Here is a 19,370-nt window from a genome sequence, read left to right as displayed (position 1 = left end):
ATACGGATTTCAAGGTGATGAAATTTCAAGTCGAGGTGATACCACCACTTAAATTTCCTTGCTGCTCTTAATGTGTTGTGTCCAACAACTTAAGCCACATTGTCCAAGTATCCAAGATGGAGTCGGCTGAGAGTTATCAGGGAAGGGCCTTTTTGTATTTTAAAAAAAATATCGAAAAGTTACATTACAATCAATTGCACAATTCCTGATAGTAAGTCCTTAAGGTGCCGACTCCCTCTATGCCATAATCTTGAATGTCCATCCAGAGAGCATACTGTATACAAGTATGGTTTCTTTGCATGTGCGTGTTCTCCTGCAGAACAATTACTGCCTTTTTCTATTGTAAACTATGCTCAAATGGGTTATCTTTTTATGAATTTGTAAATGTGGATGCAATCAAATTTTCTTGTGCTATGTATGCTTGAAAAGACCTTTCCTCCAAAGTTTCACATTAGATATATAATACTTCAAGGGCCAACAAATCTGATTCTTCCTTTCCTTTTTGAATCTGTCATCCCAGGGTATTGGAAGTTTGCCAACGAATGTGAAGTCTGTTGTAGATGCGCTTCTTTTCAACACGACTGAGCTACCATATCTCAAGTGAGTAGATATGCTTCATGTCAGAATTCAGACAATCAAAATTCAACTTCAACATCATTTTTCAGAATAGCAACCTTCATTGCAATATGGAAAATCATTGAATGCATGAAAGGCAATGTGCTTCTAGACCTATTTACGTTCAGGAAAATTGTTGGTGGCCATTAATATTTGTTTTTTCTTACCATTTTTCTGTTGACAACTTGCTGATGCTTAGCTTTTTTTTTTCTGAGATTGTCCACTTTCTTCTTGTGTCCCCCCCCCGTGTATGTGTGTGTGTGTGTGTGTGTGGTGGTGAGAGTGTTAGAAATCCAGATGTAAATGAATGTATCATAATATAAGTATCTTGGTTTTACAAAAAAAAAAAAAAAAAAAGAGTGTTAGAAATCAATATAACAAATGGGAACTGTCTCACTCATTCCCTCTATCAGATTCGGGAAACTCTTCTGGATGTTTGGATGCTTCTCATCTCAGATGTCTCCATTCCTCCTTTTCTTTCACTGGGCTCGTTTTTGGGTACTATGGACTATTTGGACACAGAGATTGCATTCTAGGATGGGACAACAGTTTCCTCAGGCATATGCTTTCTTCAGAATGTCCCTCAAGCAATCTTTATATGATAGTTATGCTGCGAGGGACTTGGATGCTACTAGCCTTGAAGTGTTTTCTGACTGTTTTTGAGTTCTTCCATTAGGCTCTCTTTTGGAGTCTAATGTCATGTACATTGATTTCATGTTAATAAATAGTTACCGGTTTCACCAAAAAAAAAAAAAAAAAAAGAGTGTTAGAAATCGACCAACAGAGGGTACGCACAGTGGAAGACTGATAGAAATAGCCCAAGAGCTCACACAGTGTGTGTGGGGAGTGGAATCACAAACTTCTTAAACTTATGTGCATCAAATAGATGTGCAGACTCATCAATAGACAATGATCCAGCCAGATATAGAAACCACCAAAACAATATATTTCCGTCCAAAGCTATGGACACAATACAAAAGAGATAGATCCAAAGTCCCACGAGAGTGTGGTCCTTTGATCTTACCACAAGATACTTCTACTATCTGCCGGATACTCTAGACTTGAGCCCGCGTGCTCCACCTTGAGCGTATGTAGACTCTTCGTCCAGATCCTTCTACCTTACTGCCTGTGTACAGCCTAGGTAGGCAGCCTTCCAAGCTAGGTCTGCAGCTTCAAGGTTCTCTCCTTCACCTCCAATGATGAGGCTCAAGGAAGGTCTCTCTGACTGCTCCAAACTGCTGGAGATGTGCTGCTCCAAGTGATAATTATGAGGGCACAAGGCCCTCCCTTTTATAGGCCCAGAGGGCTGGCCAACCAACCGACTCAGCACGCCCAAAATGGCCGACCTGCTGGTCGGTCAACCTGCCCCTTCTGGCCTATATAATGCGCCCCTTATAGGGCTAAAAAACAAGGGCCTGTTGGCCCACAAAACTACGGCACCTGGCCCTTACTTTCCTGCAGGGCTGAGGCCACCCTAACCCCGCTTTTTTCAGCACCTAAACCTGTTCATATACCTCATCTTACGCTGTTCATCCAAATGCCTATTTCTGTTCATATCCCGCCTCTGCAGCACCTTTCATAGTTCCGGCCTGTTTTTCAAGCTCTCACCTCTGATCGTATCCTCTGCAGTGCGTATCTCCTTCCACAATTCTACCCTCTTTTCAGCCCTTTCTGAATGCTGCTTCTTAGCTTTTCCAGGTTTCCTTTGCTGTGTTTTTACTGGTTTCCTTTGCTGTGCTTTTACTGGTTCTGTGTGTTTCAGTTACAAGTGTGTGTAACAGGTTGTGTGTCAAAATAGCTGCAGCCTCCATAGACAAAACTTACACCAGGGATTAATTTTCACAGGACATAATCCAGAAATTTGTTGAGAATATGGATAACCCTGTTCATGCCTCGCATGAGCATGAGTTGGTCTTTGATGTTATGCATGAAGGGTTTGAAGACATTAGGAAAGATTGGATGGAGCCTGACCCACTGTTGGCATTTCAGTGGATGTGGGGGAGATTGTTGACTCGGTTCGAGTATATGCAAAGAATGCAGTCTTCTTTCTTTCCAGGTCGCATGCATGTTGTTGCAATGTGGGCAATTGGTTGACGAGGATGGTTGACGGGGACTTAGGGGAGCTGTTTTGTACAGAAAGTGCAATATGTATCCAAGGGTTTCGTTGAGGTTATTCTGGCTGAGGGGAAGTATAAACAAATGCTTTTGGAGAACTCTCCTTTATATTATGGGTCACAAATGGTGCATGTCTTGCCATGGTCTCCTACACATGATTATCAATCATTGATCAAGCATAGATGCCCTGTATGGGGTGAAGTCGTGGACTTCCCTCAATGCCTAGAAAATTTGTTGCCACAAATTGCAGGCTCATTGGGCAAGGTTGTATGCCCTGCCTCCCCAGAATGGGAATTCGAATTACTTTTGCATCTTATGGGATGCGGATGTCCCCATGCCCCAATCATATTATGTTGCTGTCAATAATGTTGTGATGGAAAGTGCTTTTAACAAGCTTAAATGGGGCCTTTTTCATGGTGCATGCTTCGAATGTCGCAAGTTTGGGCACATGGCATCAATGTACTTTAGCTCTACTACATAAGATGCTCCCTGAGGCAATTTCTGCATCGGTACAAAATAAGGATGCTCTTGGGCCTTCTGCGCCTAAATCAAATCTCCACCCTTGTTGTTCAAGATAAAGGAAAGGCTACAATTCTTCCTTGTGGTAATGCTCATGCCTCCCTATGTGTTGCAACACAGTCAAAAGCAAGGGATAAAGCTTCCAATGAGGCTAGCAATTTCCAAAAACACCAGTCCCAATTCGCGAAAGACTCTTCCACCTCGTACTTGGACTAATGCATTCTCCAATGGACATGCTCTTGTAGAGAATTCCGGGATAGGCATTACTTGAGCTGCAGTGACAGAACGCCATGCTCTTTTCTGGGAAGATGAAGCACCTTTGTTACTGACAGGTCACCATGATGTGCTGTCACTTAGGATCATGCTTTGTATCTTGAGGTTGACATGCAATCTTGATTGCTCTCTTTTGTGAGATAGACTCTGTACCTACTTTATAAAATATGCTTGAACAAATAAAATGCTTGACTTTCAATGTGCAAGGTTTATGTGACACTTGAAAATGGAATCTTTTTTTTTTTCAAAGAAAGGAACCCTCTATTAATGCTTGAAAGATTTCATACAAGACAACAGCCCCGAAGGTGCTGAGTATGAAAAAACCGAAAAAGGATGAAAGAAAAACTGGCCTGTTCCAGAGAAGCCCAGCTCATTGCCTAAGGGATCTTTGGAACTGGGGCTAGCAGCCAAGTGGGGGTATTATATAGCCAGCAAATCCCTGACGTAGTGAGGATGTAGAAAACACTTGCAGGCCAAGCCTTGTAGAAATGAGCACGCCTCTCAATAGTCGCCCTGGAGCCTGGAGTCCCACGCTCTGAGGTGGACTGTAGAGTGTAAATGATATCCTGCCAGATGGCAACCAAGGTAGCCGATGGTGGAACTGGGTGCTCTCCCATCACAAGACTGCAGCGAGCCACCCAAATGTTCCAAGCCGTGATGCTGGCTACCACCTCCCAAACACTGTCTTCCCTAGGAGAAGAAGGAGCTAGGGCGTCATGGGGGGCTGCCTCGTGGAGTGCAATCCTCTGAATACTCTGACCCTGTCTCTGGTAGGCTGGGGAGATCTCATTGATTTGAAACGCGTGTCCTCCCTCTGTCAACCAAGCCACCATCCCCCAGGTCTAGTCTCTGTGAAGACTCTGCATACATGTCATGATCTTGAGGGCTCTCATCCAGATCCTCGTTGTGCTACGACAGCTCCATAAGCAGTGTGGGATAGTCTCCAGGACACCATCTGGCACTGCCCCTCCACTCGCATCTGCTCCAACCACGGGCCGATGGGCAAGCCTCCGTGGGCTGCCAGCTAGAAGAAGTATGAAATCTTCCTCGGCCACAAGCTAGACCACAACCGTGTCCAAAACCTGGAGCGAACATCCCGGGGCACTCTCTAGGTCACCCAGTCTCTTCCTCGAGGGAGTCCATATGAAGTCTCCTGCCAATCCATGTGGTGTAGGACAAGAAAGGCACCTCATCTATCGTCTCAGCTAGGCCTCCCCTGGAGGGCCAGAACCACTCCCCCGGGTCCCACTGGACCTCCCTCAGGGGTCGACCCTCCCATAGCCAGAGGTGCCATCTAGAGGCGTCCTGCTCTGAGATACTGGGAGGATCAATGTGCCACTCCTTCCCCAAGCGTCCTACCACTTTGATCATCTGCCAGTGTATCCCATCAAGACTCCCATCCATCTCAGGGTCACTCCTAGTGAGGGGCTGAAGTAGGCCTCCAGGTTCTACACGGAAGAAGCCGGGGTGCGTGCTACATCAAAATCCTCAAGGGAACACCAGTACGGAAAAAATGCCCTAACCATTTGCTCTCTCTCCAAATGTGAAGTTCTTCCCACCAGGACTCAGGAATGGCTAAGTCGATCTCGCCCATCCGCTGCCCTGCCTCTCTCAACTGCGCTAGGGCGTCAGGCCTCACCTTTGCCTCCATAGGTAGTCTGCTCCAGCGACCAAAAGACACTACTGGACCATTGTCCCATTGTGCCCAACCAATGTGAGTCCGTTGCCGAAGCATACGTCCCTCCTGATCTGTGACTTCTGGGTGCCACATAAGGGACTGATGCTCGAACTCCTCTCTGCATTTGGACGGAGCACGGATGAGACCCCGTGCGAGTCTCTGCCAAACCCTATGAAGACTCCTCATTAGGGGGGAGCCCTTCCCCGTAAGGGGGGCCTTTGAGAAGATCCATCTATGTGAAGGCTGCCACTGTCCCCCAGTGCGTGGGGTGTTCTTCAGAAGCCCTCTCTGTAAGAGGAGCTTCCAAGGCTCGGCACCTGGGGTGAGGCCACGAACCACCAACTTGCCCAGAAGGGCCCTGCTCTGCATCTCCAGATCAATGATACCCAAGCCTCCTAGTGCTTGCGGCATGATCACCGTCTGCCAAGCTACTCGGGCCCTAGTGTTCCTCGTGCCGTTTGAACCTGCTCAGAGGAAGTTCCGTACCAACTGTCGGAGCTGCCCAATGCATCCTCTGTGAAAGCACCAACAGGAGGCAATATACCAGGCAGTGGCAAGAAGGACCTGGTTTGCCACTAAGGCGCGACCTGCAAGGGAGAGTTTGGCCGAGCTCCAATAGAGAAGCTTGCGTCAAACACTCTCAAGGACCGGGACAATCTGTTGCTCTGCTGTAATGTCAATACCTACTTGGCATCCGAGGTATCTCGCTGTTTGGCCCTGCGGTATCCATCTGAAACCAAAGTCACTCCCCCACTCACGGATCTCGTGTGTCTTCTCAAAGCTCATGAAGAAGCCTGTGGATTTTATCCAATTGATCTGTGCCCCTGAGGCCTCACAATGGATAGCCAAGGTGCCTCTGACTCTCTCTAGACTCGCCGTGGTGCCCTCAACATACAAGGCCGTGTCATCTGCAAACTCCGAGTCAAGGAGCTCCTCCTCCTGCCTGATTGGGAGCCTCAACCTTGTGAGACCCACCACCTGTGATCTCAAATAGTAGCCCAGAGCCTCCGCTACAAACAAGAAGAGGAACGGAGCTAGTGGGCAGCCCTGGCGAACCGAGCGAGAGAGAGGAAAGGCCTCGCCTGTGTGTCCTCCGATAATCATCTCACTAGAGCTCCCTGCGAATAGTGTTGAAACTCCTCTGACCCATCTGTCTGAGAAGCCCAATCTTCTCGTAGTGCCCTCTAGGAAAGACCACTCCACTCTGTCGTAGGCCTTCTCAAAGTCTAAGAGAAGGATGGCCAGTGGCTGTGACTCCTCCCTGGACCAATCCACTGCCTCCCAGAACGTGAAGATGTTGTCTAGGATGCTGCGCTCCTGGACAAACCCAGTCTGTGTGTCATGGATGATGTTGGTAAGATGAGGCCGTAACTGCAAACTCAAGACCTTGGCAAGGATCTTGTATGCAGTATCAAGCAGAGTGATCGGCCTCCACTGTCGGATATCTGACCTATCTCCCCCTTTTGGGATCAAAGAGATCCACCTTTGAGCGAGAAGGCCCGTGTCGAAAATCTCCTGGCAAGCTAAACGGAAAGGGGTGGAGATAATCTCCCAGAAGTTTCGGAAGAAGGTCGGAGTCAAGCCATCCTCCCCTAGGCAGTGCTGGGTCGGGAGAGCCTTGAGGGCTTCCCAAAGCTCCTCATGTGTGAAAGGCTCCTCAAGTCTACTGCATAAGTCCCGCGAGACCACTGTCCGAACATGATCCCAAACTAGCTTTCAGGCCACAAGACCAGCTGGGGTCATTCTCTCTGTCTAAAAGAGCTGGCTATAAAATCCGGGGTCATGTCAAGAATCTTTTGCGGATTAGTGTGCATGAAGCCCTACGAGTCCCGAAGACGCTATAGCTGTGTGCCAATCAATTGGGACCAGTGGTCTGAAAGAACTGCTTCGTCATCTTGTCCCCTTGGAATGGTAGGAGAACTCAGTGTCTTGAAGCTCGAGACGAGCGCTCTCCCATTTGTCACTAAGCCACTGAGAAACCGAGTCTCGCTCCCTGAATGGAGGCGAGGTCTCTCCTCAAAGCCCGCTCGCGCTCCTGAAGGGTCCTCCTCCGCCTAAGGGCGTGAGCCTGCAGCTCCACACTGCTCCTTTGAATCGAATCTGCCACCCATGCAGCCCAGCCCTCACTCGGTGCCATCTTTGAGTGCTCCCAGCTTTCTGCCAGAACGTGCTGAATCTCCTCGTCGTGCAAGAGGTCCTCTGGAATCCGGACCCCCTTCTGGGGGAGACCTCGGCGGGGCTGATCCAAGTGAAGTACCACTGGAGAGTGGTCGGACATCGTGGTACGTGCCAGAATCCCGATAGAACTGCCTCTGTGTAATGCCCAATCCCTAACATAGAAGCGGTCTAATCTCTCGAGCAATCCATCGTGTCTCCTCTGTCCAAAGGAGAAGAGAAGGCTGCCAAGAAACCTGTTGAACTCTAGCTCTCTCCACGTGCCACTGATCATGAAAATGAACTGCTCCCAGGTACTACGCTCTGCTACTAGCATCTTTGAGAACGAGGCGCCGCCCTGCTTGTCTTCCCCAAACTCCAGGTTGTTGAAGTCCCCTTCAACAATCCAGGAGTCAACATTTGGAAGATACTCTGACAGACTCCTCCAAAAGGCCGGGCGATGCTGTCTACACGCTGGGGCATACACGTTCAGGATTCCAATCTTGGACTCTCCCGTCCGAACTCCCATCCAAACTGCTCGTCTTGGAATGAGCTCGTCCTGATCGTAGACCTCTGAATCCAAACTCTGTGAGAATGAGATGTAGACCCCTCCGCTCCATCCTATTGTGGGAGACCACTCCTCTGGACCTCTCCCTGGGAGAAGGTGATGGCGTCGTCTGATGTCTGCTGCTGAAAACATGTGCTCCTCAATCATAAGGATGTCCACTGTCCGCCCTACTATTGCCCTCTACAACTCTTGCTGGAGCATCAGGTACTGTGGATGACTACGAACATGGTCGTGGAGCCCGGCTCACTATGGTCCAGCTCATGAGGACGGGGGAGTCGGGAACAAGGCTCTCCTGTGAGTGGATGCCTGTTCTAGAAAGACTGCCTTGTGTGATTTTGCCAGGGGTTTGGAGGGCGAGTAGTCAGTGTCTGTGCGGCATCGTACTAGGGTGGATACCGGCTCAATACCGATCTTCCGTGTCCACTTCATCATGACGAAGACTTCCACCCCGAACAACTCCGCGCACGTCTGGAGGGGCCAGAAGTGTGCCTGCTCCACCTTTGCCTCCATCGGCAATCTGATAACTCCTTTCGCCAAACCACACACCAACTCCTCGTGCGAGAAGCTCAGCTGAAAGTTCACCTCTGTGCTATGGGCGTACCAAAGATCTAGTCCCTGTGGTCCCATCCACTCGTCCATCATGAGCATAATTTGATTACCGAACATAGCATCAAACACCTCTGGGGACCACTTCTCCAACCCTGTGGAGGCAAACGGAAATCTCCAAACGGGGTGTGTCTGAGATCCACTGCATTGATCAAACCCCCCTTTCGGGGCTGAAGGACCATGAGGATGACCTCCAATGGTAGAGGGTATGAGTCCGGGATCTCCAAATAGTTCCAGGGTCCTATCCTCCAGAAGTCCTGCGGTTAGGGACGCCCAGGCTGGAAGTTGGGAGCTGCTGGCCAGGAAGACGAGCCTCATCCCTGAGGATCCCTCTTTGAGCGGACTTGCTGCGGCGATGAGGAAGAAGCAGGAGGCGTCGTCGTTCCCTTGCCTGATGGCAAGGGTGTTGAAGCGGAAGAAGCTGTTACTAGGGGGGCGGCGGGAGAGTGAGAGGTAGGGACGTGGGGGACGGAGGGCGGGGGGCGGGTGGTGAGAGTGACCATAGAAGGGGGGGCTGAGGGGGGGGGGGGGAGGGGACGAGGGGAACCTTGGAGGGGGAGGGGGAAGTGAAGAGGAGGAGGGCAAGGGGGAGGGGGGGGGGGGGAGGGGTAGGAGGAGGGAAAAGGGCGACCACCGGCCCTCCCTGCTGATCAGGCTCGTCGGGGCTCTGAATCGGCTCCTCCACGGTCCTCATCGGGCTAACATCTGCGGCTTCGGCCATCGCCGCATTTGGAGCTCATGGGGCTCTCTATTGCTGCAAGGGTGGGTGCGAAGGCTGGACTTCTGAAGTTGGAGGATCGGTTGGATGGACAGTGGCCTCTGCTGCTGGGGGAGGTTGTTGGGATATCTCAAGGTGTATGCCTCAGGCACACCTTGGTTTCTATGTGTGAGTACTAGAGGCACAGTTAGGTGCCCATAAGCACAGTTAGGTGGTGGTAAGCCACATATGATGATTGAGAGAATCTAGGAGCAGATTGAGGAGATGATTGTGGAGCTCTGAAGTCATCAGTGATGTCAGTGAGCTTGTAAGAGGTGCCTACATAAGGACCTCACTCTTCTTCATTCTATATGCAAGTATTCTGAATTTGTGTTCACTCTACTCTTTCCTTTCAGTTTACCAACATGGTATCAGAGCCATTTGATCCCCCTTGATCCCATTTTTGCCACATCATCATCTTCTTCACCATTTCTTCCTCTTCTTCCCAAATCTTGCTTAAGCCTGTTCTCCTCCGTTTCTCTGCCATTCTCCACGCCCTTCCTGCTGGAGATACACTTCGAAGGGGCGAACCCTTGGCTGCAAGGAATTGACGAATCTTCGCCTCTGCTCGTCATCATTTCACGCAGATCGTCGACTCTTCTTCTTGCGTTTTCTCTGAGACTGCTCCATGCTTGTCTAATTCCTTTCAGAGGGAGCTTCTCCATACCTAGAGCTATCCTGTGCTGAAATCTGAGCAGCAATGGCTGCATATTCAAGCTGAAAACAGAGAAAAAACCAGTCGAAAATGAAGAGTCAAGCTATGGTGCTCTGACACGGATTTGCGCCTCTTCTCCTCAGTGGACCTTCTGTGGTATATAAGCTTTCTTTTTCCTGAGAAACCCCCTTTTTCTTTGCTCTGGAGAGTGAGATACAAGCCCTCCAAGTTCAGTCCTTTGTTTTTGACAGTTTTGACAAGTTTTTGAAAGTGATGCTACATAAGATGCTACTCTAGCATTTCTGAGTTTTTGAAGTTTTCAAGAGCATCAGTACAACTGTGGCTTCAGCTTTGCTTTGAGTTGCTATACTTGGTTTTGATTGGAAAGATTTCATTTAGCCACCTCTGTGAAGCATGTAAGAAAAAGCATCATTGATTGAAATTTGGTCACTAGTCTTTGCTACATTAAATGCTTATATTTTGAAGCCTTTCAGTTGTTATTCTAGCCTTGTAAGAGAGAAGACACTGCCCAATACCTGGGTTAGACCCTCTCATGGCTACCATATTGAATATAGATAAGTTCAATGGAAAGAGCTTTCACACATGGCAGATGAAGGTGAAATTTGCATTAATGAGGGAAAACCTCTGGGGACTTGTCAAACCGACTTCAACTTCTTCTTCTACAGCCTCCAATGCTGGAGAATCCTCAGCTCCGACACGCCCGGCAAGGGATCCCGCTAGAAAGGAGAAAGCATATGGTATCATTGCTCTTGCTTTAGGAGATGATTATATTCATCACATCTCTGACTTAGAGTCTCCTTCAGAAGCTTGGCAGAAGCTTGACATGATTTTTGGTGCTAGCTCTCACATCTCAAAATTATCACTTAAAATCTCTTTCTTTGAATTGAAGATGGTTAGTGGCACTCCTTTGGCAGCCCATGTCAATTACATGCGGAGTCTTATGACTCAACTTGCTTCTATCAACCTGTCACTACAGATGATGCTATGGAAGTGTTGCTTAAGAGTATGCCTGAAGATTATGATCATATTGTTACCACTTTGAAAAATCTTCCTAATCCTAATCTTAAAGGTATTATCTCTGCTCTCCAAGAAGAAGAAAGGCACATGGAGCTCAGGAAAGGCAATGACACAGCTTATGCCATAAAAATCCAGAAGGGCAAGTTTTCACCTTGCAATCATTGTGGGAAGACAAATCACCTCTCAAAGGACTGCTTCAAAATCAATCCATGCAAACACTGTGGTAAAAAGAGTCATCATGAGAAGTTTTGCAGAGCCAAAAAGGAAGCAACTTCAAAGACAGAAAATGCCAATCTACTTTCAGTTGAAGTGCCTCCACAAGATGAGGCATCCTTTGAAGATTATGCTTTTTAAATCATCTCTATGTATGCTCCAGATCTCTCTTTTTATGTTGAGTCAAGATACTCAGCCTGGATAGTCCTCCAAAATGAATGAAATAAACTATTGTGTTTTGTGTGTTTTGTAAACACCTCTGGTCACCTTATGATGTAGGCCATGTGTATGTGTTTTGCTCCATGGTACCTCCTGCAGACATTGTGTGCATGTACATGCAGGGGAGATAACCATTGGAAGGTCTTTTTGTATCCCTTTTTGTTTACCTTACACCCATGGGAACCCTTGCTAGCTTGAGATCCTAGCCATTGATAGATCCATGACCACCATGAGATGGCATGAGACACCTTGTGCTAGCTGTATCCTTGACATAGCTTGAGGCATTCCCTTGAGGGGGGGTTTGTTGGGATATCTCAAGGTGTATGTCTCAGGCACACCTTGGTTTCTATGTGTGAGTGCTAGAGGCACAGTTAGGTGCCCATAAGCACAGTTAGGTGGTGGTAAGCCACATAGGATGATTGAGAGAATCTAGGAGCAGATTGAGGAGATGATTGTGGAGCTCTGAAGTCATCAGTGATGTCAGTGAGCTTGTAAGAGGTGCCTACATAAGGACCTCACTCTTCTTCATTCTATATGCAAGATTTCTGAGTTTGTGTTCACTCTGTGCTTTCTTTTCAGTTTACCAACAGAGGTGACTCCTGCTGTTCCTCTTTCGAGGCCTCTTGGTCAACCCTGTCCCTCTCCCTGCGGTTGGCCCTCTGTCTGCGGTGTTTGCGGGCCTGCTTGCTTGATTTCTTTTTCTTTTTAACCTGTGTCTAGTTCCCTTCCGAGGGGGTAACCCATGGGGTTTGAGACTCCTGTTGCTCCTGCCTGAGAGGGCGCTGAACTCGGGCCTGCTAACTCTACCTACTCTGTGGAGGAGGGGGGGGAGGTGCACAAGGGAGGCCATGGGGGCAATCTCTGGCGAGGTGATCTATCTGTCTGCATCGAAGACACTGGCCTGGTAACCCAGAGATCTCCACCCTCTGGCGAAGTGTGCCCCCTTCCAGGGTCTCGAGAAGGATCAGCTTTGGGAGGGACTCCGGGTTCTCCACCACCAGTCTAATCCTAGGGACTCCATCATCTGCTAGAACGGAGGCGGCCGTCTCTGTCGGGGACTCGAGCGACCAATGGAAGGGAGGATGGCTCGATACTCCTTGGGGAGCCTTGGGAAGCGGAGTGTAATCGAAAACTGTGGAACATGGTGTGTCGTATCCATGTCCTCCACTGTGAACCCATGATACCAAGGAAAGAGGTAGACAAGGTGTGGGCCAAGCAGTATGGGGCTCTACTCCACAAGTGTCGAGGCGGTGTCAGGGGAGTTTAGCTGGATGAGGAAAACGCCTCGTCCATAGATGGTGACCTCTTGGATGTGGTCGCCCTCTAATGTCAAGCTCGCATGAATCCACTCTCGCACGTGTCTCCGTGTAGGCGTGAGGCTCACAATTTTGCCCACAAGCGCCTTGTTTTGGAGGGACTGAACTGCCTGTTGTACCTGTTGCTTGTTAGATGGGGAAAGAAGAACCTTAATGGCTGTGGGAGTCGAGGGTGCTGCCATAGAGCCCCTCTGGCGAGACCAAAGGTCACCACCAAGATGTTCTTTCATTGTAACAAACACGAATGCTCCGGCTGCAGGGAGGCAAATGAAAAGGATGAAGCGGAGAGGCGGAGGGGAGAGAAGGAGAGGGTAGGGGGGGAAGGAGGGAGCAAGGGGAGGAGGAGGAAGGAATGAAGAAATAGAAGGAGGCGGGAGAAGAGGAGAAGAAGACGGTGGGGGGAGGCGGAATGGCGGGGGGGGGCACGCTGGTGGGAGGAGGTGCGAGGCGGCAAGGAGGGGAGGCAAGGAGGCAGAAGGAGGGGGGGAGCAGCAAGGGGAGGCAGAGCAGGGAAGGCAGTGGGCGGGGGGCGGAGGTGGAGCGGGGGAGAAGGCAGCAAGGGGAGAAGGCAGGGTGGGGGGCAGAGGTGGAGTGGGGAAGGCAGGGCGGATCGGAGAGGGGGGAGGGGCGAGGCGGAGCGAGGGCGCGGGCGAGGCAAGGAGGTAGGGCGGGCAGCCTACAGGCCGCTGTGGACAGAGGGGGGGAGCTCACTGAGCAGCTCCTCCATGTTCCTCCCAGAAGATCAGGCTTGAAAATGGAATCTTGTCCGGGCATATGTCAATATATTGCAGTGCGCTATAATACCTCTGCAAGAGCACAATCAACATACTTATGCAGGCAGGAAAGGACACATTTTTAATGTGGGATTTTCTGGTTTGGTTTGTCTAGTGAAATATGCTCTTTAGCTTGTTGTGGCTTTAAATGACGAGGAAGAAAGATGGATTATTGTGCAGTGTGTCAACAAATTTCTGCCTTTCTCTTCTCTACAGATCACGGGAGTAGCACCTTTCGTTACCACCCAGCCAATTCTGCCAAGTCTTCAAGCAAGAGAGAGCGAGCTATATCGAAATTACGTAAATCCACACATTCTTCACTTCTCTCACTAGCCTTGACAGACCCCAAATCCCTAGATAGATCTAGATGCCACATGTCATCCATATAGGGCCTTCCTAATGCAACATTTCACCCCTCTCTTGGGATGCATTTAATTCCTTGCCCCTAGGCACAATCTTTGCACTAGGCCCTTGGTCTCAGATCTATCTAGTCTGGTGCTATCAGCCCTCACCTAGGACCTTGACATTAATCCCTCCCGATCATTTACATAAAGCGCAAACACATATATTACAAAGATAGATCCTACAAGGGAAATGTCGACTGATTCTTCCGAGGTCATGCTACCTCGGCTAGAGCGTAACATTCCTTCCCTCTTCAGACATCAGCGTCCTCGATGATAAAGTCTGGGAACACTCTCCGCAACTGATATACGGATTCCCAGGTAGCTTCTGATAGAGGCTGACCATGCCATGCAACCAACACCGTGGGTATCTTCCGATTTCGTATTTGCATTGTTCCTCGGTCCAGGATTCTTGTTGGTTTGCGCCTTGCAATATCCTCTATCTCCTGAAACAAAACCACACCTTCGATTAGTGAGTCACTAGTATGTAAAAATTTCTTTAAACGTGAAACATGAAAAACCGGGTGCACCTTACACCCCTGTGGCAATTCTAATTTATAGGCTACACTGCCTATTCTTTTCAGAATTAACCACGGCCCACAGTATCGAGGTGATAACTTAGCACACTCTCCTGAAGTCAACGACTTCGAGTGCGAAGGAATTCTGAGAAAAACTTTTTCTCCTTCTTCAAATACTCTTATAGACCGATTTTCATCCGCATACACCTTGGCTCTATCCATAGCCTGGCGGATATTAGCTCTCGCAAGTGCTAGCATCTCCCGCATCTGAACTACAAAGTTCGCGGCACTAGGCACTTTCTGAGGTACTCCAACTATAGTCGGATTGGCTGGTCTATAACCATAGTTCAGTTCAAACGGACTGAACCCGGTAGATGAATGTTTTCGATCATTGTAGGCAAACTCCAACAATGGCAACCACTTGTCCCATGTATGTTGCCTCAATGACACATATGCTCTCAGCATATCCTCTAAAGTTTGGTTGACTCTCTCCGTCTGACCATCCGTCTCAGGATGATCCCCACTACTCATTCCCAACTCCGTCCTTAGTGTCTCAAATACCGCTGTCCAAAAATGACCGGTAAATCTGACATCTCTGTCTGACACTATGGATCTAGGCAATCCATGCAGACGAAATATATGTCTAATAAACAAATCCGCTACTTGCGGGGCACTAACAGACTCTCTAGTCGGAATGAAGTGAGCCATCTTGGTTAGACGATCAACCACCACAAGGATAGAATTATACCCTCCTTGTGTTGCAGGTAACCCTACAATAAAGTCCATGGAAATGCTCTCCCACTTACTTAGTGGTATTTCCAAGGGCTGTAAAAGTCCGGGTGGCTTCACCCGCTCGGCCTTACTTACCTGACACGAGAAACACCGTGTCACATATTCATGAATATGCTTTTTCATCTTTGGCCAAAAGAAATCTCGCTTCACGAGATCATATGTCTTCTCGACTCCTGGATGTCCCGCACACGGGCTATCATGGCATTGTCGAATGACTCTCTGCCTGAGATCATTCTGACCAGGTACTACAACCTTGCCATTTCTAACTAGCATACCATCCCTTATGGTATATCTTGCATAAGTTTGGCCTTTTCTGGATGCCAGGTCATCCTTTTCACTTTCCCCGGGTTTTAATACATGAGCCTTAGGCCATAAGCTCTGGACAAACTCGTCCACCTTTTGAGTTTCTCTGATCTCGGTCATTAGAGCACTCTCTAATACCGTGAAACTCAGGTTATGCATAATGCGAGACAACGCATTAGCTACCTTATTGTCTTTTCCTCTTCGGTACCGAATCGTTAGATTAAACTCCTGCATGAGCTCTGCCCACCTAGCTTGGCGGCCCCTCAAGTCAGGCTGTTTACAGAAATGTTTCAGAGTATCATGATCCACATCCACATAAAACTCTGAACCATACAGATAATGCCTCCATGTTTTCAAAGCATGGATAACAGCATACAACTCTAATTCATGAGTTGGCCAATTCCTTTGAGAGGGAGAAAGCTTCTTGCTTTCAAAGGCTACTGGCCTTCCCTCTTGAAGGAGGACTGCTCCTACCGCAATGCCACTTGCATCGGTTTCTAGGAACAACGGTTTCTGGGGATCAACTATTTTTAACACCGGTCCTGAGACCACAGCTTGTTTTATGGTGTTAAAACTTTCTTGTTGATTCTGTCTCCAAATAAAAGGTACTTTATCTGAGGTCAGATCAGTCAAGGGCGATACTATTCCGGAATATCCTTTGATATGCCTTCTATAAAACTGGACAAATCCCAAGAATGATCGCAACGCGGTCAGACTCTGAGGGATTGGCCAAGTTAGTATCGCAGCCACTTTCTTCGGATCCATTTCTACCCCCTGTGGAGTAATTATGAACCCTAAGTACTCAAGCCTAACCATACACAGTATAGTTTTCTTTTTATTCACATAAAGACTGGCTTTCCTCAAAGTACTGAACACTACTCTTAAGTGTTCACGATGCTCAGTAACACTTTTACTGAATATCAGGATATCGTCAATAAAATGTACTACGAACTTTCCGATATACGGACGTAGTAAATCATTCATAAGCATGACGAAGGTCGCTGGAGCATTGGTAAGTCCGAAGGGCATTACCAAAAACTCATAATGACCAAACCTGCTTCTAAAAGCGGTTTTATGCACATCCTCGGCTCTAATCCGGATCTGATGATAGCCGCACTTAAGATCTATCTTGCTGAAAATCACGGCTCCATGTAATGCATCTAGCAAATCATCAATCCGAGCCATCGGATACCTGTGCTTAACAGTGATATTATTCAATGCTCTGTAATCTATACAGAGGCGAAACGTATCATCCTTTTTCCTCTTTAATATCACTGGCGAAGCAAAAGGTGAGAAACTTGGTTGAATCTGCCCCAACTTGAGGTATTCTTCCAGTTGCCTACGCACCTCCGTTTTACTGAAGAAGCGGAGGTGCGTAGGCAACTGGAAGAATACCTCAAGTTGGGGCAGATTCAACCAAGTTTCTCACCTTTTGCTTCGCCAGTGATATTAAAGAGGAAAAAGGATGATACGTTTCGCCTCTGTATAGATTACAGAGCATTGAATAATATCACTGTTAAGCACAGGTATCCGATGGCTCGGATTGATGATTTGCTAGATGCATTACATGGAGCCGTGATTTTCAGCAAGATAGATCTTAAGTGCGGCTATCATCAGATCCGGATTAGAGCCGAGGATGTGCATAAAACCGCTTTTAGAAGCAGGTTTGGTCATTATGAGTTTTTGGTAATGCCCTTCGGACTTACCAATGCTCCAGCGACCTTCGTCATGCTTATGAATGATTTACTACGTCCGTATATCGGAAAGTTCGTAGTACATTTTATTGACGATATCCTGATATTCAGTAAAAGTGTTACTGAGCATCGTGAACACTTAAGAGTAGTGTTCAGTACTTTGAGGAAAGCCAGTCTTTATGTGAATAAAAAGAAAACTATACTGTGTATGGTTAGGCTTGAGTACTTAGGGTTCATAATTATTTACTGGACAAATCCCAAGAATGATCGCAACGCGGTCAGACTCTGAGGGATTGGCCAAGTTAGTATCGCAGCCACTTTCTTCGGATCCATTTCTACCCCCTGTGGAGTAATTATGAACCCTAAGTACTCAAGCCTAACCATACATAGTATAGTTTTCTTTTTATCATAAAGACTGGCTTTCCTGCATTTCCACGTCGCATTCAGATATTATCATACTAGCCGTGCGACGATCTTTATTCAGTGGACAATCCTTCCACTGATGTCGCTGAAGGCAGCCGAAGCACAATCCTTCTTTCCTAGCTTTCTCTTTTTGTTCAGGGGTCAACGAGGACTTTGACCAAGCCCGGGCTGCCATTGGAGTTATTTTCCTTTTCACCCCAACGGTGGTACTTGTCTTTACTGGTCCCTCAACCGGCTTCACCTGCTTGGTTTGGCCACCTGGCTGGGAGACACTCGTCTTTGAAACCCATTTCCTCGGAAATCCCCCTTTCCTCGGGTGCTCATACTGAGTCCCTGCCTGCACGAATCCACCAGATCTGCCTCTGGCATCCTCATAGTTCAGGGCTACTGCAATAGATTCATCTAATGTAGTTACATATTTAGCCCGAACTTCCATTTTGATCTTGTCGTTCAGTCCATAGATATAGTCCTTTAACTGAACCGACATAGGGAGAGGGTCTGTTATTTTCATAACACATTCCCTAAATTTGTCAGTGTACTCTGCCACTGACAAGCTCCTCTGACGAAGATTTCTATAAGCATCCCAAGCTCGGGATTCTTCATCAGGTGGGAGAAAGTGTTTCTTGAACTCAGTTTTAAACCCTTCCCAGGTGGTTGGAGCAACTTGATCCTTCTGTTGCTTTATCCACCATCTGTCCGCTGCCTCAATAAACAGGTGTGTGGCCTCGCGGATTTTCTTTAGATCGGATTTAATCTCACAAATGGCGAAGGCTTCTTCCCACTTGTGCAACCAAACCTCGATCACATCAGAGCTGCGCTCGGTCATCCGACCAGCGTACTTCTCCGGTCTATAATTAGCGATATTAGGCACTTTGACCCTTGCGCGCTCTAAGGAATGTACACTGGGCTCTGGCTCAGCTAGAGCTTTGCCCTTATCAATCCTAGACGGTCTAGCCGACAAGGCTTGCACCATCTCCCTAATCTCATTTTGACCAGCATTCGCCTGAAGTTGCTGGTTCATAATCTGCTGTAAAGCATCCTCTAATATTGAAATCCTACCAACCAATGTAGGTGCTGCCTGATGTGACATTGGTTGTGTTGACTGAACTCTAGACTCGCTAGGATTTATTCTTGAAGTCTGTCCTTCTGCTTCCATTTGTTGAAAGGGAGGTTTTTTTTTTTTCTTCCCTTTGTTGTGTCTTTTTTTTTCTACAGTGCAGAATTCACAGGACCATAGGAAACAGAAAAAAAAAACTGCACGGAAAGAAAAGCCCCCCTGATCTTTTCGACGATCCCGATTGCTCCAGCTATTCGCAGGTACGGCTCACTTGGCTCTTTGATGCAAATCCCACGATAGACAGTCTTGCAGGCTCACCACCATGCTTTGAACCACCCTTCGCAAGCGACCTTTAATTCCCCACAGCCACAGCGTCTGGTTTTGCACCACTTCTGTGTGTCTGGTTTTGCGACAAAACAATCACCAGGTTGACGGGCAAAACGGAGGCTCCTGCGACCATCGATGAACTCCCTGAAGGTCACGAGGCGTTTGTCGTCGACGAAAGTCGTACCTTCTCTGAAACAGGTTCCGATTACAGAAGGTCCCGCTACCCAATTATCCTAATTCGTCGCAGATTATACTCGTCGCTCAATCATGCACCGCGTGTCTGCGCTCCCTTATCGTGACCAGTCACCTAACAGCCTGTGTCTCCGTTGGACGTCACGCTCAACAATCCGTCACTG

General features: G+C 48.0%; 1 protein-coding gene across 4 annotated transcripts in view; it reads left to right on the top strand.

Annotated features, from left to right (window-relative positions):
* The window catches only part of LOC147889145 (uncharacterized), a 187,051-nt gene that overhangs the window by 38,224 nt on the left and 129,457 nt on the right, over positions 1 to 19,370 (top strand). For all 4 annotated transcript variants that reach the window (XM_087391349.1, XM_087391347.1, XM_087391346.1 and 1 more), the window contains one exon: positions 521 to 600. In XM_087391349.1, coding sequence (XP_087247475.1) covers positions 521 to 600 — 80 coding nt within the window. The remainder of the gene's footprint in view (positions 1 to 520; positions 601 to 19,370) is intronic.

Source organism: Dipteris shenzhenensis, chromosome 20, assembly GCF_047967505.1.
Source record: "Dipteris shenzhenensis isolate YYH24624 ecotype China chromosome 20, Dip_SZ_1.0, whole genome shotgun sequence".
In the NCBI taxonomy this organism is placed as follows: Eukaryota; Viridiplantae; Streptophyta; class Polypodiopsida; order Gleicheniales; family Dipteridaceae; genus Dipteris; species Dipteris shenzhenensis.
Note: the sequence above shows the minus strand (reverse complement) of the source record. Positions and strands in the feature narration are given on the sequence as shown.